The 25,859-nt window shown below is 40.5% G+C and overlaps 1 protein-coding gene across 1 annotated transcript in view; it reads right to left on the minus strand.

Moving 5' to 3' along the window:
* Window positions 1–426: 426 nt before the first annotated feature.
* ARFGEF3 (ARFGEF family member 3) overlaps window positions 427–25,859 on the minus strand; it is a 103,942-nt gene continuing 78,509 nt past the window's right edge. Inside the window, exons 25-34 of the mRNA XM_009281469.2 lie at window positions 22,965–23,068; window positions 21,255–21,399; window positions 18,109–18,237; window positions 17,303–17,479; window positions 16,611–16,725; window positions 15,876–15,978; window positions 15,138–15,269; window positions 13,424–13,554; window positions 8,447–9,677; window positions 427–7,695 (exon numbers count right to left, since the gene is read on the minus strand). Coding sequence (XP_009279744.1) covers window positions 7,504–7,695; window positions 8,447–9,677; window positions 13,424–13,554; window positions 15,138–15,269; window positions 15,876–15,978; window positions 16,611–16,725; window positions 17,303–17,479; window positions 18,109–18,237; window positions 21,255–21,399; window positions 22,965–23,068 — 2,459 coding nt within the window. The 3' untranslated portion in view covers window positions 427–7,503. The remainder of the gene's footprint in view (window positions 7,696–8,446; window positions 9,678–13,423; window positions 13,555–15,137; window positions 15,270–15,875; window positions 15,979–16,610; window positions 16,726–17,302; window positions 17,480–18,108; window positions 18,238–21,254; window positions 21,400–22,964; window positions 23,069–25,859) is intronic.

Here is a 25,859-nt window from a genome sequence, read left to right on the forward strand (position 1 = left end):
TTTGGGTTGGTTTTGGTTGTTTTTTTTTTAAATTCCATCTCCAATGAAATCAAAGCCAAAAGTATTTTTCTCATTTTAATGTTTTAATGGGGGGAGAAATGCTTCACCTGTTTAGATGCTTCAAAATTCTGCATAGTCTACTTGCACCTTTAGTTGTCTCAGTAGCTTCATCCTTGTTCTCCCCCCTCCCCCGCCCAAGCCCAAACTCCGCTTAGGCATGGTGTAGGGCTCATTTGTTAAAGTGTTTAGATCTCGGCTCCCACCGAAAAAACCCAGCAGTTCAAAGTGGGGAAATTCCCCAGGTCATCTGTGAAAACTGCAGTCCTTGCTGGCATGTACCAAGTATTTCAGGCCCCTTCTCAGTTCTGCTCCTTTGCTTCATCAGTAAGTGTAAAATAACTATCTTTAGACAAAACCAAAGCATGATTTATTTTGCATTTGCTTCTTTATTCTACAACACAAGCAACATAAATAGTTTATAATTTTTGTTTTAAAATAGTTCCATTTCAGAATTCAGTCAGAATAAAATATACACAAAATACAATTTGCAAGCCAGCTGACAGTGACTGCCCGACCACTGGACACCCAAGGACCAAACAACGCTAGCAGCACAACAGGACGCGGTGGACACGGGGAGGTGTTTTTCTAAAGAGCAGAAGGGTAGGGGGAGGAAAGATGGATGAGACCAGGGAATTGCAGCTAGGTATGAGCTCAGTAGAAGGTAAACCCAATGTAAGCACTCGCTTGGCAAGGCGATTTACAGTCTCTCTTAAAAAGTATTAGTGGCTCCTCCTGAATATACAGCTAGAGAGATGAAGTCCTGGGAATCATGTTTTGTGGTAAAATGCTTCCTATGGCAGCCATCATCATGGAAATAAAATTTGATTTTTTTTCATTTTTGAACAGGAAAGGATTAGATCTTTGGCAAAATGGAGCGTCCACTCCCTTTGGCTTGCTTTCAGTTTTCAGTTCTGGTTGAAGGGCCCATGGAAGTATGTTTGCCGTCTCACAAATAACGACAAAAAAGGGATGGGGGAGAGAAAGTGAGGGGAACTGAAAGAAGGTGCTTGCTGCTGTCATTGCATACTTTTCAATCTCTTGCTCCCATCTGCTCCAGCAAACAACGTGCAGTACAGGGCTCTGTCGCCACGGTGCTCTGCCCTTCCTGGCTGTTCTCCCTTTGGCATCAAATCCTGCTTTCCTCTGCGGAGCAGGGGACTCAGGAGCCACAGCCTGCTTGGGGAGGTGGTTATCTGTCCCTTGCTTCAACCTGTGTACCTGTGCCTCTCCGCTAGCTCAGCTCTCTCGTTTCAGCTTGCTTCTTGTTGGAAGCATAGCACTTCACTGCGGCCCAGATGAACCAAATGCATGGATAGGAAATGGGGCTTCGGTGCTCCATGGTATTTAGATGAAATGTATGGAATTACATAACTACCTTTTGAAAAGGGGGACGTTGGGGTAAAAGGATTGAACTACATCCTGTTGCCATGTTTCTTAACAGAATTGCCCTCCATAAACTCAGTTCCCCCATTCAATGTGGCAGTGGAGACTATGCAAACCTCAACTCGCAAATTTGCCAAAAATAAAGAGGATTTGAGGGATCTGGTCCCACAGGCGAGCTCGTTATTGCATTAATCCAGGATCATACAGTGTAGCTCTACCAACAGCCACAGAATTAGGGCATTTCTTCTTCCCTCTGCTTTTAGTTCTTAGCTTGGAGACCTCTGAGCACTAAGTGGAAAGACTGATGCATACTTATGCCACATGCTTCTATATTTTTTTCTTTTTAAATAGCCAGCCCCCCATGTTTGGCCAAAGCTGTACGATATGATACAGTTAGTGTCACATATGAAGGATGTGTTCTGAGGGGGATTAGTGGAAACAACAGAAAGAGGAGCTATGACTTCTTCCTTGCAGCTGTACAACTTCCTGGAGTCCCAGATGCGTTGCTGGTGAGGGCTGCTAAGAGACCCTTACGTTGTATCCCTAGAGAAGCTCTACTCAAAAAGGGAAGTTCAGTGAAGAGGGATCTCTAGCTGCTGGATGCTGTTATCTACAGTGCATAAAATCCAACATTTGTGCTTCTGTGCTATGGTAACTTGGTCCTTTTATACTGAAAAAGAAGAGGAACTTTTTTTTTTTAATGGTATTGCATCATTTCTTCAAACAATTGTGGAATGATCAGAAAAGGAAAAAAACCTAACTGTATTTCGTGTCATATGCCATGATTAGCACTATACATAGATCTTCCCAGAAATGACTATAACCAGAGTAACGAGTAAATAGCTTGCTTAAACTTAAACTTATCACACCCCTACAAAAGCAAGGGTGAGGGAAGAAAGGACTTAACTTTTTTTTTTTGGTGAATTAAAAACTATTTATCACTGAGTAATGGCATTTCTAGAATGGATTGCTAAAGGTGAAAATAGCCAAACCACATGCTCAATTTCTAAACAAGCTTCTACACAGAAGAGCTAGGTAGAAATAAATTACTTTGGCTTGCTATGGTCAGCCTCCTACATGTCAAAACTGGATCTGTGCAAAAGTGAAGGTTCTAGTTTTGGGGCGCTGGGATGTGTGGGAATACGTGCTGGTTCTTGTCGATTTTTTAAGCAGGAGGTGTATAGCGGCCAGCAGCAGAGAGGGTGACATCAGGAACTGTACAGGACTTTCCCTTTCCTGAGAACTTGTGAACCTGTATGCAGGGATTGAAGGATTCAAGGACTGAGTCCTGAGTATTAAAGATATCCAGGTCCGTAACTCACATTGATTTCAACAGCTCAGGCACTCTGAGTGTGGGCCTAAGCTGTGGAGAGAGGTACAAAGTGCAGGCAGCACACGGAGCTGGACCTCTCTACTTGCTAACTCGTTTGCCACTTGGTTTCATACTGGTGCTGCGCCAAGCTCTGCAGTGGAGATACCAACACTGAGATGCCACTGTATCAAGTGCAGATGGAGATTACATATGGTAACACAAGGTATTTAGAGGTGGGGGTTATATCTTCGGCAGGTGAGGATTTGTCAGTGAATTTTCCAGTAAGGTTTAGGTTTCAAACAAAACTTGAAGCTCAAATTGGAAGGCAAAGTACCTTACAAGTCATGGGTGTAGACTCTGCTTGGCCTTGACATGAGCCAGCTATAGTCCAGAGGACATGAATTTTTTTATCTGTGATGAGGCAAAAGCTGTGTTGCCTGTGCTTGGAGTTTTACAAGGAAAGTTTTGCCCAGGTCTATGTAAACCTTTCACTAATAAGTCTTTCTAGATGCTAAATTAAGTCAGTTATTCTCAAGTGAGTGTTTATCCCTAGGAGAGTATTAAATCTGTATCTTAATATCTTAAAGACATGAAAGCATGTTAACCAAGAGATAGGGGTGGTAATTCTATGGCTGCTGAGCGCTCAGAAGAGACTACTGTGGGGAAGTTACCGGAACAACTGTGTCCACCTTTGCTGATGTGACGCAAATATTCAGAGAGCATGATAAACATACTACTAATGTGGATATTGGTCTGTAAATATGCAGTATGCTCTGAGTATGACAGTGACTGGAGCTACAGGAATCTATACATAAACACATCAATCATCTCATATATCTGCATATATTCACCCTACAGAATAAAGTGCAAACATATGCAGTGGCCTGAAACCGTATCAATTGGGGTCAGACCCTGCTCTTGTTATACAAGAAAAGTAGCACTTCCCTGATGAGTATGCTGCTTTTTTTCAGCTTTAAATATTTGCATGGTGACGAGCTATTCCATGTGAGTAAAGGTAGTTGATGCTGGCCAACAGCAACTTTCTCTGTTAGTGGCTGCCTGCAAGATTTTAAAATGAGATGTCGTTGCCTCTGATTGCTGTGGTGGCCCTGAGGAGGGTGGTGTGAACTAGGCAAAGGCAACAGAGGTGCAGCTGTGGTACCTGAGAAGGATGCCAAACCGTCACACCCTTTTTTTTTTTTTAAGCAGTTCAGTTAAATAAAAATAACTGGCCAGCAGTTCAACAAAAATCAAACCCCACTCCTACAGAATTTATGTGACAAAAAAAGTAAGTAAGTGCAAGAAAAGAGAAGAATGTGGTCATTAACCAGAGCAAAGAGAAAGAGCAAGCTCCAGCTACAATACACAGACTGGTTTTTCAAGGCTCAGATGTTCTGATTCAATAGTAAAGCTGGTAATGTGCTGCTGTTAGCTCATGCATTACGTTATGGGGCTATAAGTAAGCATTTGAATGGGTTGTGTGAGAAAGACTTACATGTGTGGATACAAGGGCTACTTTGTGCTACTGGCTGAGGTGCTTCCCCACTCACAAGTGGAAAGCAGAAAAGCTGCTGTAGCGTGGTACAGCTGGACATGATTGGGGTGTTCAGAGTTGGGGAGTCCCCTTCTGAAGCTTAGGACAGGCTGGTGGCAGTACCCGTCTCCTGGGACTGTTCTGGCAGACTCCTCCTTTGGGCTAAGAGCTTGCTTTGTGAGGCCTGAAGGTAGGACGCTGGCAGCCTTAAGCCCAAAGTATGCATGAAACAGACTGCACAGGTCTATGAAGTGGTGACTTCACATGTTTAGTGTCGTTACTTCTTTGGGGCTTGCTGATGTCTACGGCTAAACTAGCAAAAAAATAGCTGAGAATCTGATGAACCAACTCAACTTTTATTTATATATATTTTGGAGGTGCATCAGAAAGCTTCTGCATCTCAGATTAATGGTTCCTGAAGTGGCCATGGCCTGCTCTCCTCACGTGCTTACCATTTTACATACAAGGAAAAGGAAGAGCAGCATATGCTAAACTTTGCTTATGTAAAGCCTGCTGCTTCAAAGATTCCTTTACCCCCACCCCCATCCTTTTAAATTACATTTTTGGAATTACTTAAAGTTACTCATGACCTCTTATGGAGGGGTGTTAATGCACAGAGGCACTGAGGGTGACAATGGGCACTTAGTGCATAATTTGGAGGGCAAAGTTTAAAATAGGGCAACAGCAATACAGCAAATCTACTCCTAGTCATTTCCAGTACGGTATTTGTAGCGTAAAAAGTTGAAACGAAATGGTATTTTGGGTCAAGATGGTGGCTAATCAAATAACACTAGGCTATGCTGTGTTCATGGGCTTCAGGGGAGTGGTGCGGGTGGTGGTATTGTCAGTCCCAGAGCTTTTCCTTCTGTTTTACAGAAGGATTTTTCTATTGCAACCACAACACATAACCACAGTGTTTCCGAGATACTAGGCCCTCTTCTGGAGTCCTGAGTGATTCCGTTGGTACTGCTATCAATCTTACTTCTCCAGCATAATTTAGGGATTTGCTTTAGTTTTAGATTGGATCTGCATCCATTCAATGCATATATAATGAAAAACAGTAGAGTTGGGTGTTTTGCATACAGTTTATTATACTGATTTCCATTGTTGCCTAATTAATGTACTGCTTTAAAAGCAGTTCTGTATAAATGCCCAATAAAAACTTCAAAAAATATAACCATCCTTTTACTCTACCTAATGATGTGTAAGAAAGACATGGCAACAGAAATCAAACCATGCCACCACTATCCCATATACCAAGGACTAATCTCAGCTGTCCCCAAAGTATTAGAACTGTTGGGGGAAAATTGACAATTGATAAAATTGTTAAATTCCTCATTTATAAAGTCAATGTAGGTGGTAAGAAAGAGTTGTTTTTAAGGAATTTTTATGTCCTTGAAACGATTTAGCAAAGGGAAATTTTGAAAGAAAGGGAAAGGGAAACGGTGTGACTGACACTACAGAAAGTTATGGGACAAATACTCCCTGCACAAGTCTAGCAGGTGACAAATGGGAAGTGGGCAATGGAGGGAAAAGGCAGGAGGACAGTGGCAGACTCTTTGTAAACAAATCAGCTTGTGTGATGGCTGTTCAGTGGAGCCTCCTGGCTCCCTCTGTTTTCCTAGGTTTAAGATGCTAAAAGCTGTGCAAAACCCAGGCCTGATACAAAGAGATGCCATTTTGAGGATGCTTTGGAGCAGGGACTGAAGCTGTATATTTAGTTGGTGTGCACATTTTAAAAGCCTTGGGAGAACACCATTAAGGGGTCACCCAAGATTAAAATCAACTGATTTTCAAAAAATTATTTCAACTTCTAATCAACAAATTAGGTAGTATGGGAGTACGCGATGGAATGTCCCAGGGGCTGTGACATAATTTGTGCAGCAAGGTAACCCTTTGCTGTGTCTAGTGTGAATAGCATCACATATGTAGTTGACAATACAATAGTCAATCCTTCCCCTTCTCCCACCCCTTAATAATATCAGCAAATTGTAGTAGTCGCTATAGGAGTGCTGCACAGAGGGGGATGCACCTCCATGAGGATCTGCCCCCTTCTATTTACAGCAGCAGACAAGAAATGGGAGAGAAACAGGAAAGATACCTTCCTTTCAGACTGTTTTCCCTCTTGATTCAGCTCAATGTGGAGTGATAGGCTAAGTTTAACATAGGCGATAAGGGTGTTCCTGGCTACAGCAGCTCTATATAAGCGAACATGTAAGTTTCCAGTAGAAGCATAAGCTAACTTAGCTGCAGTGTTGCTTAAACTGGAACACTTTATCTCTACTCTGTTTAGTTGAATGCTGGATATTGGCACATGCTGGTATTTGCTCTGTGGTCTGTCTTCCCCCCAGCTTCACTGGAAACAGCAAAACAAACTTCCCTGTTGCCCTTAGGGGGAATTAGACACGTGGAAAAATGATCAGCTGTAAGCATAGCTGAAGAGGCAGCCAGGGTAGTGGTGTAGAGAGGGCAGCTTGACAGTGCCATTTCTCTTCAAGCAGTACTCCACAAAAGCAATGAAAGGATGAATAGTCTGTGCTTGGTTCACCAGTTTTAGACCTGGGATACCTTAATGGTCACTTATTAGCCACCCCAAATGTGACCAGACTTCAAAGGCTCTTCTCAGAGCAAAATAAATTTCCACTTTCTCTAGTGAGTGAGGCATATAGTTACTACAATAATCTTTATTTGCCTTTCCTCTCTCATGCTGATTTCAGAAGGGAAAAAAGTTACCCTAAACAAGTGTCACCTTTTTTACTTGTCCTATAGCCCCACCTTTTTCCTGACTTTTTTTTTTTTTTTTTTTTTTAATTTATGTAGGCTTACGGGCCTGGTTTGACATCCAGATGACAGCTGCGTTCACAGCTAATTGCAAGTGTGGAAGTTCAGCTGCAGTTTCATGCGGCTCCCACTGTTGCAAATTTGAATTAAAATGAAGGCTACTGAAATGTATCACCCCTTTAGGTACTAGCCTGATTTACTGGCAGTTTCTGGATTCTGGGGCCATTCCAGACCCCCCTGGACACACTCACGCTTTGCCTCCTTTGCTAGTGTGAGTGAGGGGGACACAGTCTCAAGCGGATAGAGGATATACATCGACAAGCTCAGTGTTTCTTAATTTATCACCAACAAACAGGCATTTAATGAACCCCAAATACTTCTCTGCTGTATACCTTGGATGTCTTCTCCCCTTTGCAACAGAGCACAGCTAGGTTTAAATGATGATATCGTAGACTCGGCCCACTCTTCCCAGCCATTCCCGTACTGCCTGGCGGACACGGATATCTGTCACGTGGCAAGTCAGCTGGCTGATACAGGGGAACACCGCTGGCTGCAGGGCTGTGAAAGTTTGGTCTGGCAGGGCCTGAATCTGGTTGAGAACTGTCAGCACCATGTTGGTCCATGCCTACAAACAAATTGGATACAAAAAAAGACTCTTTAGAAGACCTTTCTAAATAGATGAGCCCATCGATTGAGGCAGAAAATAAGGTATCTGGTGGTTGCAGCCTCATGAAGAGGACTGAGTAATGCCAGCATATTCATTTAATGTTCACTGTGTCTTCCTAATTCACATTCAGTACTGTAAGTCATTGTTTGACTTTGTATTGCAGGTATCATGCTCACCTTTTATTTCATCCCACAGTGAACAAAGACTTTCAAGTTTGATGCTTTCACTGATTTGTTCACTTGGACATGCAAGCAGCATGTTTAGCAACAGAGCCCACTATTTCTGCTGTGGAACTAACAAAAAGAACCTGCTTAAGCACAAAAGCATACTGACAAGAAGCATCACATTTTCAAAAGCCCTTCAGTGGGCTAGAGGCCTTAGCAGTAACCAATGAGTTCATTGTAGGTTGTTAGTTCTTAGGACTAAGTGCAGCTTTGGCCCCAGTCACAGAAGCAGAAGCACTCTTGAAAGCTGTACTAGTATATGGCCTGATAACACTTCCACCGATTTTCTTTTGATAGGACAGAATCAGGTTTTTGTCAGTGCTAGCTGCTGAAATATTCAGTCTTCATCATGATGACTTCTTTATGTAACAAAGACATTTAATGAAGAGATTATAATCATTATAATAAAAGCCATAGAAAAAAATATTTATAGGTATCTTTTAAATTATTGCTATTATTATTAGCATTCTACAAGTATGTCCTACCTGTATCTGGGCCTCAGCATCCCTAACAGATATATTCAGGGAACTGACTGTGGATCCTGAGCGTGGTCTCTTCTCTTGTCTCAGGATCTCTGGACCAGCACTGAATGAATGCCTCATTTGACCTTGATCTATAAGATGTTGTGGTCGCTGGAGTATGGGTGAGTCTGGCCCCCTTGAGCCCAGGAGCTCCCCTTTCTTTTCCACTTTGACCTCTTTGGTGAAGGATGTCATGGCCTGTTGCTGCTTTCTCTTCTTGTATTCTGTCATGAGCTTGGAGATAGTTTTGTCAGTGGCTATGGTGTAGATCTTGTTGCCAGCACTCTCCCACCATTCTTTTTTCCTCGTTTGCTCTTTTTTCTCTGGTTTAGGACTTAGAGGTGGAGGTAGCAGCAACATTTCTCCACTCCCTCCTCGCGATGTCAGGCTGTCTCCCAGTTGGTCCCTGATTTGACTCCGGTCATCTTCCGATGGTGTGTCCTTCCCAGATTGCCCTCCTGTCGATGGGGTGGAGGTTTCTGAGTGAAAGGATGGTAAAACGAAGAAAGGGTCGCCTTTGAACACTGGAGGCTCCTCTACATTATTCTCCAGGTCCAGATGCATCTGAATATAGTTGTTGCACAGTTCCATACAGAGCTTATGAAGCCGCTTGATTAGCCATCCCCAGTCCGCATTGCTGACAGGCTGTACACTCAGAGATGGTATTCGAGCCCTCCACTGTCTCTTCTCCTTCCCTCGTGGGGGACTGACCTGGGCGGTTTCTTCAAAAATGTCTTCATCTTCTGAAGAACACTGCTGTGACGAGTCTGTGCTTCTCTCATCATCTTCAAAGAGGATCTTCTTCACTTGCTCTGCAGTAATGTTCTCCTGGTTTGTCAGGATTGCACAAACCAAAGCATGGAAGTAGATGTTGAAGCTCATTGCTGACTGGCGATACAAGTTGGCAGCTCCACTAATGCCAGACACTTTTTTCAGCAAACACTTCAACCCAGGTCTGGTGTCAAACTCTCTGGCTGTTCTGTAGGAGTCCAGCAGTAAGTCAAAGATGACAGCCAGGTTTTGCATGGAGATGTACCTGAGAAAACCAGCCAACTTGTTTTCTGGTACTTGTATTGTCATTTTCTCCTCCAAGTTAGAAGGGCCTTTCACAAATTCTTCCAGTAAGATGTCATATAAATTCTGGAGCAGTACTTGGTGGGACAGCAAGCTCACCACTATCGTCCTGAAAGGAATACTTGGTAAACCAAGCATGGGAAGGAAAAAAATAAAATAAAATTAAAATGGTGCATTGTGCTTTTACTAGAAGTACAGGAATACTTCATATTTTAGAATCTAACATGAAAGATGCAAATGAAAGGCCAATTTCTCAGAGCCTGGTTACAAAAAAGTGGGGGAAGATAAAGTTGTCTAGAATGGTCTTTCACCTACTCTTTCAAATACTTTCCTAGAAGGGAAGACACTTACATTGGTTAAGAAAAATAACCGTCCACAGCAAGCACACTAACGGCACTTGTGCAGAGGTGGTATTAAAACAAAGCTCTATTATAATTTTTGTCCTTTTCTCCAGAGATGTGTAACACTGAGGGATTAAATATTCTAAGTTTCAATTTCACGGCAGCTGCAAGTACTCTCAATATTTCAGCCTGCTATAACTGAGGAATTTGTTAACACACAAGTTATGCAGCACTTCTGCCACCGGTCCCTGACTATTTTCTATTTTTGTTGCTAAACTTTGGCTAAGTTGAAATACCCTTAAAATTCCTCCACTGGCATTTCAGCCAACCTTAACTTTGCCATGACAAATTGAGGCCAAAACTAGTTCACCACTCAGTTTCCATCTCCACTAATGCCAGGAGTACTTGTTAAAAATAAAACACAAAGAGCCAACCAACCAACCAACAAAAAAACTTCTACAGAAACATCAGCAGTGCAATGGAGCATGCAAAGAAGCTTAAGTCTTGCTGAAGGCACATTCCACTGTTTGCTCTTAAGACTTCAACTTGAACACTGAGAGCCTACCATGGAAATATCTATTCCTAACCCTGTTTCTCACATGTAATACTGGGTGATTCTTAGCTGTGCTCCTGTTAGAGAGATGCTGTGAGTTGATCTAGATCTCACTGATTTTTGATTTGCACAGGGAACCCAGGAATGGCAAATTCCCCCAGCCAAAGTTTTCAGGTCATTCACTAGTACATAAGATTGAGAGGCTCACAGGCAAGGGAGGCCTGTGGAAGAAGGGGTGGGACAGGATTGTTGTTTGGTATCTCATGGATTTAAAATTATAAACTGTGAAACCTTTCTTAAGGCATTTAAAAAAACGTCTTTGCATAAGATTACAGCGGCAATGTTTTAAATGGAGCTGGTGGTCTGGTACACATAGTAATACTTGTTTTGATTTAGGGAACTATGATGGGTCACATTTCAATTAGCACTGCTATCTAGTAAGGAAGAGATTTTTCAGTTTGCTTGCAATACTGAAGTTTTAGGTCTAAGTCAAAGTGAATCTTCATGTAACATGAGATGTTCAGTTGTAGACCTTTTATTTTTTTGTTGCAAAAATTATTCTACTTTCATTAAACAATTTTTAAAAGTGATTTCAAAATACCAAAACAAAAAGTCTGGGGTTTTTTTTGAGAAATCATATCAAAACTCAGTTTTGAGAATGCAACATTTAAAAAAAATCCAGAAAACCACGTATTTTAACTCTCAAAATCTTGCCTTATGTTAATTGACTTACAAAAGCACAGAAATGGTCCTGATTAAAAAAAAAAAAAAAAAAAAGTCCTGAGACTTTTGAGAGACTACCGTATGCTGGGCCATGTAGAAGCTATAGGTCAGACAAAACTGTGCTTCTAGGGTTAATTTACCTATGTCAGTTCACTTACCATGACACAGCTGCCAGTGCCAATACATCAGTAAAATTTAATAGTCTTCTTATCTGACAGTGCTAAAATCTTAATGATTAATACATACGTTGGAGCTCTTTATGGGGAAGTAGTTTTCCACTGAAAAATCATTAGAGGCTCTGACTCAGAAAAGCTCTTAAGAGCATGTATAAAGTTAAATGAGTGCTTGCATTGATTTCAAGAGACTAATCCTGTTTCAAAAGCAGGATCAGAATGGAGACCTGCTTTTCCTTGTAATAGCCAAAAAGTCAATTTCCAAGGACAGTTTAAAGCACTACTCAATTCCAAAAGAAACTAGAACAGAGCTATAGGTGAAAACACACAATGCCAAAGCTGGTTAAGGATAGTATTTTCTTATTCTGCCCAAAGTTTCGAACTGAAATACATTATTACTTTTTAGGAAGAAGAAAAGCTCCCTTACCCCAGCTTCCTGTGAAACGATGCAGCATTAAGGAAACAAAAGCAAAAAGGGAGAAGAGAAACCCCACTAAGGTTAAAGTAAAACTTTTGAAAGGCCACAGTCACTAGCATGCAAGACTGGCATATTACTGCACTGCTGTAGCAAATAATATGAAAAACAGTGGCACAGTCAACTTTTGAGCCCTGTTTTGATGAAAAACGAGCATTGCTGGGGTAACAGTTGCCTATCGGCATATACACTTTTTGCAGTTGTTTAGACAAAGCGCAGTGTGAGAGCATTCAGAGTTTGTATTAATTGCAAGCTTTATTTATTTATTTGTTTAAAGACAAGCAAGACCCACGCTACCTTTATGAACACTGCCTGTTAGATTGCATGGCCTTATGTGCCATGAGAGGGGAGTACTCCAGTCTTTTGCTTTGCCTTCATTATAACAAGAAGAATGATCTGCAAACCTTTGGATAAAGCAGATATTTTCCCACCACGAAGGAAGGGTTTAGACTGTGATCTCAACCTTTCTTCGTCTCTGTGCAGGGCCCTGTTCTCTGAAGGTGAGGCAACAGAGCGCCTGCTCTCGGGGGAAACTTCTGTACAGCTGTGTAAGAATAGAGACATCGTGCATGGTCTTTCCTCGTGTCCATCCAAAGAAGGACCATCATATTCTGGCTCCTTGTTGCAAGCAATAGTTTAGTTTTGAATGAGAATGCCTGAAGTGGTACAGAAGCAGGTTTGGTATCTAGTAAAAGACAATTTCATGTCATGTATTACATACCTTGCAATACAAACACAAACCCTGAATGCAGAATTCTGATTCTTGGCCCTATTGATGTTACAGCAGTTGTTTAAACAACCGAGTGCAAGCAAAAAGAAATATTCTTTGACAGGATCAGATTGTCATGCAAATGCATGAGTTTCTGAGGTGGTAACTTCCACAAAAATAAAGTCCCAAGCAAAACCAACATTCCCTAGATCAATATGTTGACAGTTTCGCAGCTGTGGATGTGGTCTCTTCAATTTATACTGCTCCAGTTTATCCATTAACTTTTTCTACCTTCTTAATCCAGTAATACTGAATTTAAAAGACCATTAGTGAAGCAGACATTATTTAATTTGCAAATATATATCATTACAAACATAACAGTACTTCCAAAGCTTTCTTCAAACTGTTGTTTTTAACTCTACTTCTTAGAGAAAAAAATCTCAACATTGGAAAGATTTTCCTAGTATTTCCTATGAGAATTCTTTTCTTAATTTAATCTGCATTTCCTCTCCTTGAAGGTTTTGTGTAACCTTATGTATCCTTCAGGTATTTGTAACCTACCAATTTTTACTATCTATTAGAAGCGTTTTCCTTATTTAGCTTTCTAAGGGCCACATTATAGACCCTGACACAGGCTTGTCTATAACTGTAACAGCTCTTGCACATGTCTGCTCAGCAGTGTATGATCATGGGAACATTTGGAGAGCAGACAGTAGTAAACTATTGTCTCCTGTGTCACAAAACCTAATTTTTATTTGATCGGTGTATTTCATTTTTTTGATGAGACCTACGGAGAGGCATGGTTTGCCAGGCTCTGTTGACATCTCTGCCAGCCTGACAATATTTTTATCTTGCTTTTAATGACACAGTATTTTCCTGAGAAGATATTTTACCTTCTCTGGGTATGCCCATTTGGTTTCTTATCTGGTGGCAGGTCAATGATGAGCACACACGACTGGGCATGTTCAAACCCTTCCTTGTTGCTAGGGGTCTTTGGGGAGCACTGAGTCTCCAGCATGAAGACCTACAAAACAACAGGTTACATAAAACAATCAGTTTAGCACTTGCACTGGGTTATTGGGGGGCCTGAGAATAGGATTTCCTGCATTGTGAAAGATCTGTTATGATGACATTTTACAGCGATGGAGAGAATGCAAGGTATCGCCCCCAGGCAGACCTTCCCTGGAGCATGCTGCTTTGGTAAAACAGCCTCAGAGCCATGGGCTACCTCCAGACACCCAGCAGAGCACAGGGCAAAGGACAGGCATCTTTTTTTTTGAACTTGTATAAGGCATAATATCAAATACCGAAACAAGCTTTCTGCTGTCTGTATACTACTGTCAGAAAATATCATGTATAGTGGAGACAAGGATCTGTTTGCATAGTTAGCCTGTTGTACCTAGAAAGGTTGGTTGTTGGAAGGGTTATTTTCAGCCATGAAGACACAACAGACACCTAACCTGCAATTCTTTGGGTGGGAAATGGGGAAATAACTCTCAGTTGCTGTAGCTTTGTTTTGTAGCTTAGTAGTTGTGTCAAATCCTCACTGAGGACTCAGGGAGTGCCACTGATAGTGTCTACAAGAAAAGTATAAATGCCACATTCTCTGTTTTCTTGAGTTCTGCGTCTTTAAAATTTAATTTAAAACATTTTTTCTATTCAAAGTCTGCCACTGCCACATTATTTGTGATCACAAATCCTGGTCTGTGCATCTCAGATTTTCAAGCAGCATCAGGGTATGATTAATCAAGTCAGAAACCGACACCAAACATCTGTTGGCTCTTTTAATCCAGCTGCTTTCCCATGCTGAAACTGTCATACAGTATTTACAGTGTTATGGTACCCTGCAGGTCATTAAGTTGTCTGCTGTATTTCAAGGAACTTGTTTCACATAACCACTTTCATAAAATGAATAACCTCCATTGTAGTCAAAAGGACCCCGAGAAGGTTGTCTCCAAGCTTGCTCTGCTGATCAGGAGTTAGTGGTGAGTTTTAAATCATTTGTTAAATGTCAGCATTATCCTCTAGTTCTCAGTAACTCTTTCTTCTCTGCAATCTATACCCAGGTATTTATAGAGGAAAAAAATCTGCATTCCTCTTCAAACTCTGCTTTGATAGGTTGAACAAATCTTGTTTTGCTAGTTTCATATCACGGTCTCTGTTCTAGTGCATTTTTTTCCCTTTGAAATTATCATTCTTTAACAGAGTAATTAAAAATATATATGACATTCTAGATGAGAATTCATAGTGCCACTACTATTTCCTTTTCTCTATCAGAAACATTTCCACTGACGTATGCTAGGGTTGCCTTTTTTAAAGATACATTACACAATAGGCTCATCATCAGTCCTCCTCAGGTACCTATGCATCTTCCCCCACCCTAGGCATTCCTAATTTCTACTTACAGGTGCACAGTTTTAAGGTTTTTTTTCTAGTTTTTGTTATCTTTTCTCAATACTACTGTTAGACAAATAAATGTTAGCCTGGCGATGAGGAAGTCTTTGCCCGTAGGGTTTGTGAGGAAGGGGGTGGTAAAGATGTACTTTCATAAGGAAAAGCTCCAAGTTTAAAAGGTTCTCTGACTTCCCTTGAAATGTCAGTGAGTACCTGTTGTGCCATGGCTCTGATTCTCCAGTATTCAGCTTCAGCACTTGGCGAGAGGGAGGGGGCTGCCACCTTCACTTCACAGGCATCTCCACTAAAGCTTTCAGAACCACTGTGGAAATAGCCCAACAGGTTCTATAGAGAGACACAACATCAGACTTTCACTGTGCGTCAAATGAAGCCAGTGACTGTAGCGTTGTCCAGCCTGTTCATGTGTAATACAAGATTCAGAGTGATTTGTCCCATTAGCATCAGCCGGTCACCTGGCATTACAACTTCTTATGTAGTCTGGCCTGTGATGAGGATTTTTTTGTTACAAGAAAGATAGTGAGTTGAGAAATAATCTATATGGAGCACGCGGCTACAGGATCAAGAAAGCAGCTTTGTCTTCTGTCTAGTTTTAGCCAACCCAGAGGAAGAAATAGATCAAAAGTTAAGTTTTCACCTACTAAACTCTCTGATTTCATACCGGCAAGGCAATTTAAAGTAAGTCTGGACTATTAGTGACTAGTGTTGTCTGCACATGTTTAGAAAAACTGATTTCAATCTCCATTGTTGATCCAACACCTTTCATTGTGAGTGAATTGACAAAATAACAAAAGCTACCACATAATCCTTATGCTTCTTTTCTTGGCTCTGTACCCAAAAACTTTTCAGAAAAAGGAAAAGCGACCTGTCAAAAGTTAGTGAGTCTATAACTAGTGTGATTACATTTTGACTGTCAGCAAAAAGGCAGTTTACCTTTACCGGCTCCAGCGTGGCAGAGAACGCATCCTGCAGGGCACAACACGCAAGCCTCCACATCTCTTCAGTAAAAACAGGCCCTGCGGTCACTAACACATACCTGCAAGGACACAGGAAAATGTTACCATGTTCAAGAAGGAACTAGACAATTCTTGCTTCTAATGGGAGAAGGTTGAAAACAGAACAAAAGGCCTACTCAGTAGCTAGCTAATGATATCGAATCTCCTCAGCTATTACCCTGACCTATTTTGTAATTACACTGTAGTTTTGACTTTTTTTTTCCTTTGCTTTTCCTCTTTAAGTAGTCATCGTGCCAGGATAAGAACCACACGTCTAAGTATATAATGTAGTGCTTATTTTGATTATTTGACTGTAATAACCTGAAGACTGTGAAAGGTATTAATTACCTCTGAAGACCTGTGAATTCCAACAGAAAGACCCTTGATTATTTTTCCTAAGGACTAATTATTGACTAACTGCATATAAGTAATGTACAAGTGCTTTTTATGGGAATGATACACATAGCAATGCCTAAAATCACAGGTTCTGAAGCAGACAGAAAACAGCAAGAAAAGGTTAGTAAGTCTAAAATTCATTATTCAAATAACAAGAGATAGATAGATTGTAGACTTCTTTTGAGATGTTAGCTAACTTAATCAGTCCACAAGTTCTTCAAAGATATAAAGACATCTTTTTTTAGAATATGCTAACGGAGTAAATAGACTGTGTTACCTGATACAAGAGCAGCCAACTCTGGAAATAATTTCTGTTGGTTCTGCTACACAGGCTACCAGCAACTTGAAAAGATCTTTCAGCATAGTATTGATCATATTTTCATAACCAATATCTATAAGAAAAAGACACAGACTTGTTTTAACATCATTGCCTTTTCATTCTAATTAGAGATAAACAGTCTTGCTACACTTACTGCTATTCAGAGACTTTGCAAAACCAAATCTTTTTATGCAGGTATCACCAGAGTTCAATTTTGAAACATGCATCATGTCAAACTGAAGTAAGAACAGTCCTTTTGATGTCAACAATATAAAATGTCTGGGCTTAAGTGGTACTGGAGAAATTCTATTAGATCCTGTTTCTGAATATTCTAGTTCTTTATGATTAAAGTCTTAGTATCTTCTTTTGGAAAGTATAATATAGACTGTGACGATTTAATTTTGAAGATAGCCCTGCTCTGAGCGGAGGCTGGACTAAATAATTTCCCTAGGTCCCTTACAAGTTAATTTTTTCCATAATTCTAAACCCTATAAAGAAAGAAAAACAAACCCAAACAAAGAGAAATTTTCAACCCTCTTCCTCTTATTTTATGCTTGAGTAACCAAAAAACAATGAAACCATCTCCCAAGTAGCTATTCGGTAACATGCCACTGATGACTGTCAGTAGATGTGACAGCGCAATGACATACCTGAGTGTATGAAATTTTGAATGTGCTCCACTACGAGTTCACAGGAAAGGCCAATGGCATGCTTGAAATTAGCAGATGCCACATCCCAGTAAGAATGGTCACCATGGCTGCGATGGAGCCAAAGAGACATCGTGGGAAGAAGAAGATGTACAACTGCATAAATGCCAAATCCTGGGCCTTAAAATAAACACAATGATGGTTGTATATTTTTGCTTACAAAGCCTACATGCACAGTAAATTTGCTAAGTTGTTCCAAGCTTGACGCCAGGGGCAGTGCTAAAGAAAGCAGGTTCTGAAACGTTTTTTGTTTTGTGGGATGAGAGGGGTAAGCAGTTTTGGATCTAGTTGTGAGGTAGTATACGAACATTTAGCCAACAGGTAAGCAGTTTTGGATCTAGGTAGTAGTAGGTACTACTAGGTACTATGTGAGGTAGTATACGAACATTTAGCCAACTGTTTACCTGCCATCTTTCCCAGCAGGTCTACAGGACGATATAATTTTCTTTTTCCATTTCCTGGACACCAGGCAAATGTTTTCTGTGGCTAGGACATGAATAGAGTACTGCACCTCTTTCTTTGTGCACTAAATGTAAAAGTATAACATACTCTTACAAGATGCCTTTTGTCAACATAGAACAATGCACTAACTGGAACAACAGATCATGCTCTGAGAAAATCCCTTTCTACTTGAGAATGCCTCTGTGCAGCTCTAGCATGAGTAACACACTTTACAGAAGTGGTTTAGGATTCTAAGAATTTCAGGTCAGGGCTCTACTAGCTCATGTTTTATCAAGCCCTTTCATTACCAGGTGTCTTGGCAACATCCCTCAGCAATTCAAAGAGCAGATCCAAAGTAGGAGGCTGGTGCTGACGGGGACAGTTGGATATGGCAGTTGTTAATTCTTCCAGCAGAATAATCCAGACATTGATAAGGCCTACAAGTAAGGAAACAAAGATTAAAAGCCATGAGTGAGATACTGCATTGACCACAGGTGGAACTTGCCCTCAGAAAGTGATGGAGGCTAAGAAATTAATTAACTTAAAGATCATGTGTTCTTGCACGTTCACTGTTGCTGTGTAATGGTTGTGGGCAGTATCAATTTTTGAAATGATGGTCTCCTTTTCTTTCCCTTTTTATTAAGTTTGTATTTTGTCCCATCCTTCCTCCTCCACGTACATTTTGTTCTGGTCTTCTTTCTTAGTTTACTACTCTCACTAGTCCAGTCTCTTTAACCTTGGGGGTTTTTTAATTTTTTTAATGGGACATTTTACATATCTCACTACCGTTGCAAATGCTGCCCAGAAGAGTTTGTACCCATTTACGTTATGCTTTTAGGTAAGGATCCTCAGGTGACTAGCCATAATTTAAGTGTCTTTATTTGGTACCCAGAACTGAACAGTAATAATGCCTCATGAAGTATCATCAGGCTGTCTCACATGTCATCTTCAGAAATTAGGAGGTCACAGATAGGAGAGTATTAAATGTGGATATGGCAGAGCTGGACAACTACCAGAACAGCAGTTAGGATACAGGTAGTACTGTGAGTTCATATCTACATTAGCAAACATGTACCCCTAAAAGATTATGGGATACAACTAGTTTTCAATACAATTTTGAAGATGGTTAGGAATTGCTGCCCTTTGATTTTTCACAGATCACTTAAGTACTTGCCCATGATATTATGAATGACTAGAAGGATCCTGCATATTACACTCACAATGCTCTTGCAATGTATAGCGTTATTCTTGAGTTAAGTCTCCTTAAAAGGCTATGGGTGTATTAGGCTAAAATGGATTTTACTTTGGTTCACTAATAAGCCCTTCTTCTCTGCCACTGGTAGCCATGCTGATGTAGTCTGTGACTGCATGATGCTTGCTGGCTAATTATGTTCCAAAAGCAATAAAAAAAGCTGCAAGGGAACTTTGTTTAAGATGCACTGAGTTTGCTGACTGCAGAAGTCTTCCTGAGAATCAAGGAAAACACAGTGAAATCATTACTTATTAACTGGGTTGATTATTTATTCACACCACTTCCACAGGGCAGTACATATGGTAACATTGTTTGGAGTCATATAGACTTTAATGATGTTTCTAGATAAGGAAACAGCGCAAATCACTCAGCACAAAATCTGGGTATCTTCAAATCTGGAAGAACTGAGTATCTTTTAGAAACACCCTCTTGAAGAGCTTGGCATGAAATCAAATACACTATGAAAATACACTGCACCACCATATGGCAAAGTAGGCTAAAACATTTTGCCCCATCTTGATATTGACTTTCAGCACTAAAGTGCCAGGTGAAGCACTGTCTTCTCTCTTTGTAAAGTCATTTGCCTAGCAATGTTCTAATACCATTACCAGCTAAATAAAAATTGGGTGAAAGTTTCAGTGCTTAGCTCTGACAAGAACCAGATCAGAAGGTTTCTTTGCTGCAGGGTGGCATTTCTATTTACAGCAAGCAAGACATTGATAGGCAGAGCCACTTCAGAACAGTAGGCAAGTGGTGCTCACCTGAGGTGGGGAGACCCTAGGTCAAGTCCCAAGCCTGACTCAAAGCAGAGACTTCAGTGACTTGGGTCTCCCACATCTCAGGTGAACATCCTAAAGTTTCCAGAGAGAAAAAAAAAACCAAACATAGAAAGAAGAAAGTAAAAGCTTTGGCTTTTTTTTTTTTTTAAACCAGGACTTGCTTTGGCTTTTTTTTTTTTAAACCAGGACTTGTGGTTTGCTTTTTTCAGAGAGCAGCTTTTCTCTCCTTTATCCAGGGTAGCAGTGGAACAGGACAATACATGTGGTGGAAGAGCCTCAATAAAAGTAGGTACCAAGAGTCATTCTGGTAAGGCATATGAATGAAATGCATTGGAGTCAGCCTGCTTTCTGCCTGGTTGGAGCTGGCTCTTCACAGAGGCAGGCATGTTGCAACAGCTCAGTAGTTCAGATATTCAGAAGCGACTGTACTGCTTCAAAGGGCCATCATGAGTCCAGAAGCAGTAGGGCTGCATTCCTCTACCACTTGGCTCCACACAGATCTAGTTCATCAAACACCTGATTAATCCACAACCCATATAAGCCACATAAATAATCAGGAGACAAATGCTGCTTGTTTTTCTGGAGGTCGTGGTGCTTTTTATGGACTTCAGAAATACACCATTTAGTTCAACAGACCACAGTACATAAGTTTGGAAACATATTTAAACAAGTATTCTTTATCTTTCTAAACTCTAAACTTTCTAAACTCTAAACTCTAACTCAACACCAGTATTTTTTCTGTTAAAGGCAGGCCTGCCAATACCAACCTTACAAGGTTTTCACTCCTTTACTTCAGCTTAGGTCTAGAAAGTATTTTTGTGTTAGCTCTCAGAAATATATACTGGTATATATTTCTGGTATATTACTGGTATATATATATTCTGGTAATATATATAATATATATAATATAATATGGTTATATATATTACTGGTATATATATATTCTGGTATATTACTGGTATATATACTGGTATATATTTCTGCTTTCAATGCACTTACCAGTGTTGTCATCACAGTCAGAAAGGATGCACTCAATACCGTCCTCACTGCTGGCTGACTGTTCCTGCACTCTTCGAGGCAAGTTAACCAGCCGGCCACTGAGGAAGATGGGTTTCAAGGGCATTTTATAGATTTTGGCTAACATACTGGTATTATGAATATCAGGATAATTAAAATATTATTATCTTGTCCCAAGATAATATTGTATTTTTCTCATATATGAGCTGTATCTTTTAACATAAAGAAAGTGACGTGACCTGAACTTCCAAGCTCTGTGTGCGCACGTGTGTGTGCAGACGACAGGGAGACGATAAACTATGAAGTTTTTCCCCTCCTTTTTGCTTTCAGCAGTTCGCAAAATTTACAGTGACGTGTGGAAGAAGCGATTGATTAATTCTGCATTTACTGCTTTCAATGCACTTACCAGTGTCGTCATCACAGTCAGAAAGGATGCACTCAATACCGTCCTCACTGCTGGCTGACTGTTCCTGCACTCTTCGAGGCAAGTTAACCAGCCGGCCACTGAGGAAGATGGGTTTCAAGGGCATTTTATAGATTTTGGCTAACAACTGGGCGGGGGGGAGGAGAGAGAGAGAGAAAGAAAAAGAGAAGAAAAGATAAATATATATGGGAAAGTTTGTAAAAGCTATCACATACAACACAGGTATGTAAAATAAAATAAAAGCTATGAAAGCAGCATAATGTCAGCATCTGTTCTGTTCATCCAGCAATAGTGTAAACGAAAAACACAACTAGAGGCCAGAAGTCGTCTGTTCATTGACAAGTAAGGGGTCGGGGGGAGAAAGACAGGGAGAAAAGCAATTTAAATAACACATTTTTGGGAAGGGAGCGTGCTTCCTCCTCATTTGTGAAAGACAAATGTTACTACTTACTGATTGCACCTGTGACCTAAGAAGCTCCAATAGCTGTACACAGAGCATTTTGGAGCTCTGAAGGACTAAGTAAATACTGATAAAAGGACCTGTACAGGTTTACTTCAGGGCTTCATTGCCTGGGTTGTGCATTACACAACAAATACAAACTTTGCAGAATTGTGCTATAGCTGGGATGCTACCAGTATTTTACCAGGCCTTTCTAAAGTAAACCATGTATTTGCAATATACAGACAGGATTTCTTTTTAGTCATTCCTGTTTTTCTTCTACTGGCAAGTTAAAAGCTACAACAAGATAAAAATGGCTGCTTCTTTTGAAGAGGAGAAAATATTTCTGCCTCACTGTGGACTGGGGTTTGTAAGGATGAGGAAGAGTGATGTGATGCACATAGTGTATAGATAGAACATACAGTAGATATACACATAGATATTCACTAATTTTTTTTAGGTGAAGAAGATAGCAAGTACGATTTGATATGTCAGCTGTTTATTATTCTGAGCTGTCTTATTCCTTCCTTTTCCTCTCAGTCTGTGTACTGAATCCACCCGTTATCTCTGAATCTAGATATTAAGTCCTTTCAGCTATGGTAATATCCTTTGTTATGCATTTGTATTGTACCCAGAAAAAACATGGCCTGGGTCCAACAAAAAGACCTGCTGGTACTACAGAAATACAAACAACATTATAAAATCAGACAAAAACCATCCTAATAACCCTGGATAATAATCTGTGCTGTGTGCAAGGAGATTACAGGAAACATACCAACATTCTAATTTGTTAGAGATTTGCCCTGAGCTTCAGATACGTTTTCATGGTACAGATAAGCTGCTGCTGCATTCTAGAGGGTGTAACCTGTTGCTGCTCTTAAGATCTGAGAATTCTCAAGGGTTTTGGTTTTTTTTTTTCCTCTTTCATTCCCAACACTGTTTACAGTAACTGTTTAAATAAGAATGAATGTAGCTTTGAATATGTTACAACTAGGTTTTGAACATTCACATTTTCCCACATGCTCCTTGGGTCTGAGTGTTTTTATCTCCTTAGTTTTCCCACCATTAGTTGGCCTAGAAGGTATAAGAGTCCTTCAGATCACCACTCTCCATCTGGCAGTGCAGGTTATTACCATCAGGCTTACCACAGATTCTGTTGTGTTCATGCAAACCATCTAATCATTGATGCAAAGCCTGGAGGTTAGAACAGTTCCTAGGCCAGGTTAGTACCTGTGTAAGATTGTTCATCGTACCTGAGAACATCTCCTGAGGTAATCAAGCGCGGGAAGGCACAAGTCTGTAGATGCAGATCCTGATCCTGGCACACAGTCACCCATCTCCTTGCAATCTATTTCCCCTGGGGACAGGAAAGGCAGCATTGGGAAGGACAGAAGAAGAGAAACAAATGTAGCATTAGTTTTCCTTTTTCATTCAGTTGTGCCCTAATGTCTAAATAGAATCCAGAAAACATCCTTTGTTTGATCTTACTATATGACAACCAAATGACTCTCATACAAACAATACAGTAATATTGGTCACAGTTTATACATGCCTATTTAATAACTCTTTAGTAGAGCCTTTGGGAGTTCTTATAATCATACCTTATAGTCATCTGTCATATTGACTCCATTTCACTTTTTTCCATGGGTATATGAATTACTTGTTCATATTCAACCTTTGCTCAATTAATATACTCATTTTTTTCTATTCATTTGCACCCCAGTGCCCTCGAAAATTCTTCTACCACAAGTTCTTCCTTTTAGTTTATTTACTCTTTAAATACACCATTTTATATTTTGTGCTACAATATTTCCTTCTGCTGTCTAATTCAGGTGTCAAGGTCTCACAGTTTGAACTGTATGATATCCTCAGGCTCTAGTGTCTCAATATCACAGGTATTACTAACTCTGTGGCATCAGCAGACTCCTACTTTTAGGTCACCTTCACTAAGTGTATTAAATAAGCAGATCAGTTCCAAGGCATCCTGTTGCAGAGCTCCTCTCTGCATAACTCCATTCACTCCAGCATTTTCCCTGTCTGCACAGTCTGTTTTCCTCTCCTCTCAGCCAATGTTCTGCCCACCCTAGAATACTTGGCTCATAACCATTTTTCCAGTTTAGCCAAATACTTCCCATTCAGTGCCAAATCTGAAGCTTTACTAAATGCCTATATATATTAACATTTTATTGCCTTAAACCTATTCCTCTCATAAAAACCACAATATAAGTATTAAATCCTTTTATTAAGTCCTACTGTATTCTCCTTTCACTACATTTATTTGCTTTTTCTATGACCTTAACTATTCCCTCCATAATGTATTTTAAGTCTTGTCTACTATTGAGATCAGCCAAGTCAGCCAGCGAAGTTTGAATCCTTTAGTTTTATGTTAAAACGCACATAAATGGTAGCATATTTGCTATTGCTCAGTACTGAAGTATCCCATAGTCCTACTACCTTTAATACAAAAAAAGATATTGCTTTTTGACATGTAACCATAAAGGGGACTTATCTCATGAAAGTAAGAAACCTAAAGAAATGTAAGACAGGCTTTTAAGTTCTCCAGAAGGAACAGGAGTTCCCTCTACTGGTACTGGACGTGCAAGTTTGTTTCTCTTTTGTAGTAATAATTACAATTCCGATCTGTCATCACAAGCTGAATTCTGTCCCCATTCAAATCGATGGTGAAATAGCTTAATAAGACAAGAGTAACATTAAAGACTAGATCTGCTGCAGTTAGGTGCTTCATTTAAAACAAAGGGAGGCACTTACAGACCTAGATACCTCTGTGAATTAATATACATATAAAAAAAAAAAGCCCCATTTTACCACTCATTAGAATTTTTGCAATTTACATAAGGGGGGGGAGAGGGAATCATTGCAACAGTGTCATGGTTTACCCCCAGCTGGCAACAAACCCCCACCCAGCCGGTGGAGGAGAGAATCAGAAGAGTAAAAGTGAGAAAAATTGTGGGTTGAGATAAAGACAGTTTAATAGGTAAAGCAAAAGCCGCGCACACAAGCAAAGCAAAACAAGGAATTCATTCACTGCTTCCCATCGGCAGGCAGGTGTTCAGCCATCTCCAGGAAAGCAGGGCTCCATCACGCCTAACGGTTACTTGGGAAGACAAACGCCATCACTCTGAACGTCCCCCCTTCCTTCTTTCCCCAGCTTTATATGCTGAGCATGACGTCATATCACCATATGACGAATATGGAATATCCCTTTGGTCAGTTGGGGTCAGCTGTCCCGGTTGTGTCCCCTCCCAACTTCTTGTGCACCCCCAGCCTACTCGCTGGTGGGGTGGGGTGAGAAGCAGAAAAGGCCTTGACTCTGTGTAAGCACTGCTCAGCAATAATGAAAACATCCCTGTATTATCAACACTGTTTCCAGCACAAATCCAAAACATAGCCCCATACTAGCTACTATGAAGAAAATTAACTCCATCCCAGCCAAAACCAGCACACACAGTTCAATGAAAAGTGTCAAATTCTAATGATCAAGGCAAGCCAGGGAACACGAACATGGGGGGAGAATGACCACCAAACTTCAGAACACAGGCAAATGGTGTTGGAAGCACCACAAGTAATCTACAGGGTCACCTTGACTTGACATGCCTGGTCTCCGCTGCCCTCAGTAACACAACAAAAAAAAAACCCATGGGGACAGAGTGTTGTTAGTTGCAATGCTCACGATCTCACTGAAGGTTCAGCAGGTTTTCAGCACTGCATATGCCAAACTACTGCTGCTGAGGTGGGCAGGGGTAGAAAGGAGCCATGTGGCTTTGACCACTGAACATAAAACATGCCCTGTTCTGTTGCAGAAAATCCATGCTGTCACTGCACAATGCCAGGCCATTTCTGCAATACTCTGTTTTTTGTTTTGATGGGGTTTTTTTATTAAATGAATGTAAGCAAGTCCTGATGCAAATTAAGATCAAATGAAGCAGACATTTAATAGTGAGATGCATCTTTGCTGCTATAACAACATGAAGAATTGATAGCATTAAAAATGTTTCTGAAATAATCCCTTGGTCTTGATTTTATTTTATTTTTTTAAAGCATTCTGGACTCGATTTCTTCACTGCCTCTCTCTTCCCTACCATACTATGTATTACATAACTGAATTCTCCTCTTCTGCAGGATCAAGT

The sequence above is a fragment of the Aptenodytes forsteri genome, unplaced genomic scaffold (genome assembly GCF_000699145.1).
Source record: "Aptenodytes forsteri isolate BGI_AS27 unplaced genomic scaffold, ASM69914v1 Scaffold82, whole genome shotgun sequence".
In the NCBI taxonomy this organism is placed as follows: domain Eukaryota; kingdom Metazoa; phylum Chordata; class Aves; order Sphenisciformes; family Spheniscidae; genus Aptenodytes; species Aptenodytes forsteri.